The 10,653-nt window shown below is 41.4% G+C and overlaps 1 protein-coding gene across 1 annotated transcript; it reads left to right on the top strand.

Annotated features, from left to right (window-relative positions):
• Positions 1-1,061: 1,061 nt before the first annotated feature.
• On the top strand, positions 1,062-10,260 carry LOC115462646 (fibroblast growth factor 20-like). The gene is given in 4 exon segments (XM_030192645.1): positions 1,062-1,113; positions 1,116-1,340; positions 7,257-7,360; positions 10,005-10,260. Coding segments are annotated over 4 exon segments (627 nt in total). The 3' UTR covers positions 10,251-10,260.
• Positions 10,261-10,653: the final 393 nt, after the last annotated feature.

The raw sequence follows: 10,653 nt of genomic DNA, 5'->3' as shown, positions 1-10,653 counted from the left end.
CCAGTGTAGAGAAAAGTGGGGCTCCAATTCTAACACAATTGTGAGAAAGATATTCACTTATTTGTCTATTTATTTATAAAACTTTCTGCTGCACTGAAGCAGAACAAAATACTTTGTTGGCAAATAAATAAACATATATAAACACATACAAAAACGATAATATACCTAGAATTTTTTTTTTTGAATTATCAGGTTACTTGCTAAAAATTTCCCACCTTTTGTCTCTCTGCCCACCCCCTAATCTTTCATGTGTGCCTGGGCAGGACTAACCCTCCAGAAACGCCCCTCCTTCTCCCTCTGTTTCTGTCTGCGGTCTCTCGTTGCACCTGTCCCAGTAAGGAACTGGAAGCTCAGAACAAGTCCTGGCTCCAAAGCCTTGTAAACCTCTGTTTTCTGTGCAGGTTCCGCCAGGCTCTGCTCTGGAGAGCTGCACCACAGCATTTCCAAAAACAGTGTGATCAAAGGCGACCTGCAACTCCAGGATCACATCAAAAACAAAACAAAACAAAAAAGAGAGCTTGGCATCATTCCATCAAACCAGTTGCCACCTTGTGCCTACGGATGGCTATTTAGGAGTGTTACGACCCCCCTATTTTTTGACGACTGAACATGAATTGCAGAGACTCCGCAGCACTGTGGCTGAATTAGATGAAGAAAAGTTGCGATGAGAGGATCGGTTTAAAATTTCAAACAGCACATCTCTGGCTTATATGAAAGGGCTTCATTAGCATATGTCAAGAGGGTTTATATTACATGCCGTCTGTATAAACAGGATTCTCTGATGAGTTTACTCTGAGGTTTCTGCAAGCAACACTTTACACTCATTGGCATCTGCCCGGAAAGAAGAAGGTGGGAAAACAAAGATAGCAAAAAATAACTTCACAGGGCAAAGTCCACTTCAGTTTTATTAAGGAACGATCTGGCTTGAACGTTTGGTTCCTGTCCCTTCTTGGGTTTTTTGTTGTTGTCCTTTTGGTTACATTTCTGCTTTTATTTGCATAACTTTGATCGCCTTTCTCCCTCTTCTGTGGCTATCAGCTTGGGGGGGGGGGGGTCTGTTCATGGCTCCCTTAACGGAGACGGGCAGTTTCCTGGGCCCCCTGGATGGTTTGGGCATGTGGGCTCTCATTTTCTCTTGCCATCTGCTGGGGAAAGTCCGCTGCTGTTGGCTGATCCCCTGGGTCCAGCCGAGCACCTGTCCCGCAGCAGCAGCGCTTCCGATTTAGCCCACCTGCAGGGCATTTTGCGCCGAAGACAGCTCTACTGCAGGACTGGCTTTCACTTGGAGATTCTGCCCGACGGGACCGTGCACGGAACCCGCCAGGACCACAGCCGATTCGGTAGGTAGGGGCAGCCGAAACCGGACCCCACTAGCCTATGTGTGTGTGTGTGTGTGAGGGGGGTCATCACTCTGAGCCCTAATTTTGTAACTGAAAACTAGAAGGTCCTTATTCGTTAATCCATTAGGAGGGTTATCATAGGTAGGATTTATTCTGATTTGGCTTGGGAAGCTCAAAAAATACTGTGCTAAACGGACACTAACATACAATTGACAAAGGATTTGACAAGCATACTTTTTTTTCACGTTCTTTCTAAAAGTAAAATAGGTTTTATGTAAAGTAACACTTTCGCTGATCTGAGAATACTTTCTTATTGTGTTGACGCCTAAGCATCAGTCTGCAGCAATGTTAAATGACTTTTAAACTGTTAACTTTCAAATAGCTAGGGGTTTGGTCCAGGATATACGTCTCTACGCTATGTACGTAGATTCACCAGCGTTTATTTGTATTCTGACGCCATTTAGGTACATCAGGTTTGCTTACTAGTTAACGCAGATGACCTGTAAATTGGACCAGGTTTGTAATAACTGCAGATTGCTATCGGCTTTTCACATTAGTTTCCGGTTAGGTTTCCTCCTAATCCAGTTTCTTCTTGATCTACCGAAAAGAAATAGCCACAAAACTGGAATGCTTTCTTGATCCACTGGAATGAGTAATGATACCTATAGTTATTTATTTAGGCGTAGTTCACACCTTTTTCAGTAGTAGCTCGAGTTACAGTCAGGTACATAGGAATTGGGTTTTACAATCTTAATTTTGTACCTGAGGCAATGGATGGTTAAGGGGCCCTTTTACAAAGCTGCGCTAAAACGTGGCCTGTGCTATTTTTAGTGCGTGGGTTTCCTGCATGCTGAGGCCACTTTTAGTTTGGCTGTAAAATGGATACGATGTCTTCTTTTTCCATTAATGGCCACGCTCTAATTTCCTAATTAGTGTGTGGCCATTAGCGCAGGAGCACCTACCACCTACAAAATAGGGCTCCTGCGCTAATGTCCGCCTCCAAACATGCCCTATGCGCATCAATTCAAAAACTCCCACGGGATGCCTGAGTGCAGCAGTGCCTTTTTAACCTGTGCAGCTTAGTAAAAGCACCCCCTGAGTGAATTGCCCAAGATCACAAGGAGCAGTAGCGAGCAGGGCTGCCGAGAGGGGGGGACAGGGGGGACAACATTTCCCGAGCCTCTGGGGAGGGCCTGGCGCCGCCGCCGCAGTCCGGCCCACCCTCCGTCGCTCCCTGGCATTGAATTTAAGCGCCTCACCTTCGAAAGCGCAGCAAGCAGCGGCAGACCACACCTTCCTTCCGTGTCCCGCCCTCACCTGACGTAACTTCCGTGAGGGTGGGACACAGAAGGAAGGAGTGGTCTGCCGCTGCTTGCTGCACTTTCGAAGGTGAGGCACTTAAGGTCAGTGTTGAGGGCCCGGGGATGGAGAGAGGGCTCAGTGGCGGGTGGAAGGGGGGCCTGGCGACCTTGGGTGGGGGGGGGGGGCCCTGGGGCGGCCTTGTCCCGGGCCTGGCCCAGTCTCTTGGCGGCCCTGGTAGCGAGATTTGAACCAGGCTTCCCCTGTGCTCTAATCACTAGACTATTCCTCCATTCTTTAAAGCCAGTAATCTATTATCTGCATATTGAGGGTGTTTTGCTAAGGCGCGCTCACGTTTTTGGCATGCCTAACTAAACGTTAGAGAAGCCAATGCATTCCTATGGGTGCTTCTAACGTTTAGCGTGCCCTCAATTTTAGCATGCGCTAAAAAAACGTGAGCGCACCTTAGTAAAAGATGCCCTTTGTGACTAATATTTTCTCTGCTCCAGGTCTGCATCTGTAAACAAAGTCTATTGCATTTTGTTCTACCCCCTTTTTCATAGCCAAAACAATCAATGAAAAATATTCCTAAATAATCCTCCAACTGATTGAAGTACAGATGTTTTCAAAACAAGAGGTGTATTTCAGTTTGCCTTTGAAACATTACTTTCAGCAGTGCAGCACAGAACTGACTGAGACTTCCTATCGTAATATAAACATTAAAAAAAATCTCCAACCCCACCTCCTTCAAGGTAGAGATCAAACATAAGCAGTGTTTCTTTCAAATGCACTTTTTAAAATTCAACCCCTATCCTCTGTAGGCAGTTCTCTGATGTGGTCCTTCTGTGGGTTGACTCACCTGTTTATTATGATTTCAAATAAAGAATGGCTTTGAAAATGATATCAGAAAGACAAAATACCTCCATGTCTTCCGATGACGTTAGGCAAAGTCTTTTCAAATCTGCCATGATTTACCTCATTCAGAAATTTGTAATGCTTGTTTTTTTATTTTTTTTTGGGAGAAAACCGGTCCTTTCCCCTATAACTGTAAAAGAACACTATCAAATCTCAACAAATTGTTCTGCATGACATTTTACTTCCTGTAATGGAAAAGAAGGGCTAGGTTAAAAGAAAGAAGATAACAGTTTTCATTGAGACTGACTAGGAATACAGGCTGTCAAATGGGCTGTGGAATGTTAGACCATTGTCTCAGGTCAATAATAGGGCTTATATCCAATTCTATCTTTGATCATTTTGGGTGTGATGTATGCATTGATTCTTATTCCAGATGTATTAAGTAATGGATTCTACCATATATGTACTTTACAGAATGCTTACTTGAGTAGAAACTGGTGGGCCAATGCTTAAGTTTCAGGAGTTTTACAGATTTACTATCCCACTCATCATTTAGTAATATCTCAGTGGCTCAAAACCTAATGACGATGCTAGAGGCAATTAGTGTCGGACTTAGGGTTATCATATGGCTCCAGAAAAAGGAGGACAGATTGATCCAGTCCGGGTTTTACTTTCATTGCAATGGAAGCAAAACCCGGACTGGATCAATCTGTCCTCCTTTTTCTGGAGCCATATGGTAACCCTAGTCGGACTACTGCTGGCGTTAGTAAGCGCAGAATGCTCAGAGGGCTCTAGTGCAGGAGACAATGTATGCACCAAAGATTAATTCAACTAGCATGCAAATATAGTCAAACGGATGTTAGTGAGGTCATTTCCTGTTCCCTCCCATTGCTCAGAGAAGAGCACACAAAACAAAGCTGTCCTTACCGCTGAAACCTAATGCCAGCTCGGAGCACGCATTGGGGGTGTTTCAAGAGAGGATTTCCCATGATTTTTACTTTAAAAGCTGTCAGTTTTTATTTGAAAGCAGAAGGAAGCCTGTGCCAGCCTCTAAGTGCTGGTAGTGAGAGATGAATGTATGTGATTCAGAGAAAACCCGAAAGTGAAAGCATACATTGGCACCTGTTTTTTGCGCTTTGTAAGCTTTAAGGTGAAATTTTTTTGTGAAACGTTTGTATTTAAAATGCTGAAGAACAGTGCTGATGTGTGCTTTGCTTCCAGGTTTGCCTGGGGCATGTGTACAAGAGCTGTGCTTATTGCAAAATTCGTGTGCGCATGCACCAGGCATGTTTCTTCCCCTTGCTTTCAGTCAAACTGCGCGCATATCGTTTGAATCATTTTACAGTTGAGCATTGGGGAGTTATTTTTCAGTACTGCTCCTACGATATTGATTGGGTGTTGTTCCAGAACACCAAGCTTTGAGCATCAGCCCATGAGTATCTGCATTTCATGTCAGATTTATACTAGTATAGAGGGTGTATACAATGAAAATAAGTATGTAGCATTCACCATTTTACACATATACCTCTGGATTATATATATATATATAATTTGCATGTAAATTAATTAGCTTATACGCCAATTAATTGCATTTAATAGATGTTAACAATCAATTAGTGAAGTTAATTGGCAATAATAGAAATTTGCGCATGTATCTCTCTGCACCCTGTTTTGTAACCCTGTGCAACTAAGGGGCCCTTTTACTAAGGCGCGCTGAAAAATGGCCTGCGCTGGTGTAGGCGTGCGTTTTGGATGCATGCAGGTCCATTTTTCAGCATGCCTGCAAAAAAGGCTTTTGGGGGGGGGGGGCAAAAATGGACGTTTGGCAAAATTAAAACCAGCACGTGTCCATTTTCGGCCTGAGACATTACCACCACCCATTGAGTCAGTGGTAAGGTCTCACATCTTAACCGGGTGGTAATCGTCAGTGCACATACACTGCCGATTACCATTAAGTAAGCGCCATGAGGTAGAAAATTTCTACCACATGTTTTGGATGTGTGTCAAAAATGGAATTACCGCTTGGGGCACACGGTAGCCGGGGTGGTAGTTCCAATTTGTAGGTGCCCCTAAATCTTTTACCTCCCCCCCCACTTACTGAGCCATTTGTCAATGCTGATACAGCCTATTCAAAGTGAATGGGCTGTGTTGACATTAGCGCACGGCAGCCACTAGCATGGCTTAGTAAACGGGGGTGGGGTGGGGATTAGTGCTCAACTCAAAAGGGGGTGTGACAGGGGTGTTCCTAAAAGTTGCACACGGGGTTATTAAATAGCTCTATTACCATGCCAAAATGCCCAGAGTTGGTTGCCAGCATTTACTCCAGGTTTCAGCTCTAAGCGCTATTCTATAAATGTCCCTCAACTCAGAGCGCCATTTGTAGAATAGTGCTCCATGATGATATTTTCTGTCACCAACATCTTGGCACAAATAAATCAAAAAGGTCTGTACGTTTAATGCACTTGGCGATTCCAAAGCACTCTTTAATATTTAAACAAAGTGTGGCCTCAAAGCTCCCGGGTGGTGCAAATAATTAGCAACCTAACTCTCAGCGGAGTCCCGTTTATTATCAGAGGCTACTTTTTACCTGTAAAAAGAAGGGGAAGAAAAACAAGAGAGAAAAGTTCTTATCCACAAAACCAGGATTTAAAGTTGAAACCACAACAAAATGCACCAACCATTCAGTTAAAAAAAAAAATCTCAAAACTTCAAAAATGTGCTAAAAAAAATCAGCACATATCTGGAAAACGAGCAGTTCACAGTTCATAGAATTCTTTGTCTTAAAGATGAAGCCTTCAATCGACGTTTGTAATCCAACATGTGAAAATAGTCATATCACCTTATAGTCGTATCATCAGAGCCTCTTGTTTCACAATTGCTGCTGCGTCAGGAGGATAAAGAACTGGATCACAAATGTCGATTGAAGGCTTCATCTTTTTAGGGGAAGGGATTTGATATACGCCTTTCTGTGGTACAATCAAAGCAGTTTACATATATTATATACAGGTACTTTTTTTTGTACCTGGGGCAATGGAGGGTTAAGTTACTTACAAAGGGTCACATGCAGCTGCAGTGGGAATCAAACCCATGATCTGTTAAAATGTGGAATGCTAGCTATTTGTGATACATCATGGCCTTACTTATAAATGCTTAAATGCAATCATTACTGCAAATATACAATATCAAATTTTACACATACAGTAGGATGAATGGAGGAGCTGAGTATAATATGAAAAACATATTTCTCTGTTAAACTTTCAGTGCTTTCACTATCATAACTAAACCTTCATTTTAATAGCCATTATCATGATAGTGTTTGGAGGAGAAGTGGAGGTGCATTTTCAAAGCTCTTAGGGCCCTGTTTACTAAGCAGCGCTAAGGGTGTGTTAGCATTTTTAGCACGTGTTAATGATTAGTTTGCGCTAAACGCTAAAAACGCTAGCGTGGCTTAGTAAACAGGGCCCTAAGTGCTTTGAAAATGAGCCCCATAGCTTCCTAATTTAAGCATGAATTCATTTAGAAGATCCTATATTAACTTCAAATGTGATTTCAAAGTATTTAAAATAGTTTCTCCCATAAGAATTAATTCTTTATTGAAGAAGAAAAGGCATGTTTGGTATGCAGTATGTTGAGTTAAATTTTATGTCTGTGGGGGAAAGAACTTAGATAATCCAGGCCCATAGTCTTCTCTTTGTATGTGATAAATATATTTTGGTACTATGTCTTTGAATAACTTGTCAACATTTTTTTTTGTTAATTCAGGAATCCTTGAATTCATCAGTGTGGCAGTGGGACTGGTCAGCATTAAAGGAGTAGACAGCGGCTTGTACCTTGGAATGAATGACAAAGGGGAGCTCTATGGCTCTGTAAGGATTTTTCAGCATTACTTCAAATATATTTTATGTTCTCTAGACTTTGCAAACTGATTCACCCTATGTACTCACTATATGATGATAGAAGTGTATGACCCTGTCCCTATAATTTGTATCTAATCTTAATAAGTTTGTGCAGAAGCATGTTTACAATCTAATTTCTTTATTGTCATGTGTATAGGTTGTGAAATGAGACATTTTATTCACCCTGGGGCCCTTTTACTAAAGTGCAATACATTTTTGCACTTACCACACTTTAACAGCAAAAATGATCACATGGTAAGTGCAAAGGTTGTAGAGTAACTGCTGAGGACATGCCCCATGTGTCTCCTTCAGTTACTACACAGAAAGTTTATTTAAGTGCACATTATGACTATTTACTAATTTGTGCATTAAGGGCCAGATTCTGTATATGGCGCCTGAAAATTCTGCATGGAAAAAAATTACGCCTAGGCCTATTCTGTAAAGTACGCCTACATTTTATTAAAAAAATCTGCATTGCATATTACTACTATTTATCATTTCTATAGCGCTACAAGGCATACGCAGCACTGTACACCATACACAAAAAGACAGTCCCTGGTCAAAGAGCTTGCAATCTATATTCTGTGATGTATGTCTAAATTTTATAGAATAGACTAAATTTCCACACAGTATATAGAATATGCCGAGCGGCTCGCCATGTGACTAAATTTGGTCATGTCCATTTAGGCCACATATTACTTGGTGTAATCCCGATGCCTAAATTAGGTGTAGATTGGGTGTATTATATAATAATGCGCATAAATTTTAGAAATGCCCATGCCCTGCCCATGGCCAATGCCCCCTTTCAACTATGCAACTTAGAATTTAGGTGCACCATGTTATATAATACACTTAGGGCTAGGTTTACTAAGCGGCGCTATGGACGCATTAGAGTTTTCAACAAACGTAAACCATTTATGTGCATTAAACAATAACACACCCATAGAAATGTATAGGCGCATTAACGTTTAACATGCCTTAAATTTACAGGCGCGTTAAAAAAGCTAGCGCACCTTAGTAAACATACCCCTTAGCGAATTGTGCAAGTAAATCTCAATGCCAATTAGTGCTGATAGTTGCTTGTTAACATCCAATTACTAGCACTGATTAGCTGGTTAACCAATTAAGTTATTTGCATTGTTATAGAATACACTTCAGTTTCCATGTGGATTTTCAGGTGCCATATATAGAACCCGGGGGTAAATGCTAAATGACTTTAGTCAAAGAGCCCTAATATTCATAATGGCCTTTCTTATTAAAAGCATTTCGAAACATGTGATGAATATGGCAAGAATTATCTTAACTTTGTAAGAGGAAAGTAGATCAGGATAAAAAAAATCCTTAAAAGAAAGAGAAAGGCAATGATTAAGCCTTGAGCATTTCCCAACTAGTAAACATTTTCAGTGATTGCTCTTAAAGTTTCAAAGCCAAAAAAAAAGCCATGTTTAGAAAATATATGAAGGCTTGGATTGGTGAAACAGAAATAACTGATTTGATTACATGCCGCTTTGCTGGTATTCTCCTTTTTGCCCAGCTGGTGGCACACTGGCTGCTATCAGCATTTTTAGTGAGTTGCAGAGTCCTTTGATTAGTTTTCTATACTGCAGTTCAGCACCCCACTAGCTAGGTGGTTAATCCCGTTAGATAGTTCAAACAAAACAACAAAAGGCTCCCAATTCCCCTACAAAACAAACAACAAAAAGGGTTTGAAGAGAACCAGAGTACAATATTTTATTGCAGGTTATTGTACTTTCCATTGCATCGCATATATTGCTTTTAAAAGTACAAAACTATGTACATTGTACCTTCCCTCACATGTGTCTGAGCTGTGTTATCTTTGAAGTTTAATATACTTTTGTTTTTATCGCTCACTCCACCTGTTGTGCTCCTCCCTCTCTATGGGGCTGTTTTACAAAGGCATGCTGAAAAATGGCCTGCGGTAGTGTAGACGCGAGTTTTGGGCACACGCAGAATCATTTTTCAGCACACCTGTAAAAAATGCCTTTTAAAACTTTTTGCCAAAAATGGACATGCAGCAAAATGAAAATTGCTGCGCGTTCATTTTGGGTCTGAGACCTTACCGCCGGCCATTGACCTAGCGGTGAGGTCTCACACGGTAACCGGGCGGTAATGGTCTATGCGTGTAAAATGCCGATTACCACCTGCGCACCAGAAAAATAAAAATATTTTCCAGCGCGCATAGCGGACGCTCATCAAAAATGAAATTACCGCAAGGGCCACATGGTAGCCGGGCATTAACTCAAAACTGACGCACATTAGGCGCACGTAGGCACCTACGAGTCTTAGTAAAAGGGCTCCTATATTAGAGTAGTTTTCTTTTATTGATTTTAAATTATGCCCCATCGTAACTTCTCCATCCTTATGTTTCCATCTTTTCATTTCAATTTGCATATACTTGCTTTTGTAAACCACTTAAACAGTTATATTTATTTGCAATATATTACATTTCTGAATTGCATCTCAAATTCATGTGAGGAAAAGTGAAAAGAGTTCTGGACCATGTGACTGCAATGGGTCATCCTGTCACTGAAGAAATGAAATGTGTAAGGATTTCTATAGATCACTAATCTTCCACCTTTCCTCTTTGCTTTAGGAAAAACTGACATCTGAATGTATCTTCAGAGAACAGTTTGAAGAGAACTGGTACAACACATATTCCTCCCACCTGTACAAGCATGGGGATTCTGGACGACGGTACTTTGTGGCACTCAATAAAGACGGAACTCCAAGAGACGGGGCACGATCCAAAAGGCATCAGAAATTCACACATTTCCTGCCCAGGCCAGTGGATCCTGAAAGAGTACCAGAACTCTACAAGGATGTCTTAGGATACAGTTGAAATGGTATTTTGTGTTTCGTAAGGGAACAACGCCAAAGCCATTCATCCTTACTGCGGTTCCATGGGAAGACAAGGATGGAAAACCTCAGAGTACAGAAGAGATAACAAGCCCTTAAGAGGCTGGGCTTGAATAAGTCTGTTGTAACAATGAAGACCTTCTTTTTTTAATTTTTTTTTTTAAGTTGTGTTCTAATGATAGACTCCAACATCTAAGAGTTTTATAAGCTGACTGACCACTGTATTGGCCAGTAGTTGGTGGGAAGTTGAAAGCTGGAATAAGCTCTCCATGCTTCTGGTTTCTAATTCCTGTGGGTTCCTAATAATCCACAAATTAATTTCAAAGAAATAAACCACCTGAACAATTTAGAAGGTGAACTATAAACCTAAAGATGGTTGGCGGAAG

The sequence above is a fragment of the Microcaecilia unicolor genome, chromosome 2 (genome assembly GCF_901765095.1).
Source record: "Microcaecilia unicolor chromosome 2, aMicUni1.1, whole genome shotgun sequence".
NCBI lineage: Eukaryota > Metazoa > Chordata > Amphibia > Gymnophiona > Siphonopidae > Microcaecilia > Microcaecilia unicolor.
The sequence above is the reverse complement of the archived record's forward strand: the minus strand, read 5'-3'. Positions and strand labels throughout refer to the sequence as shown.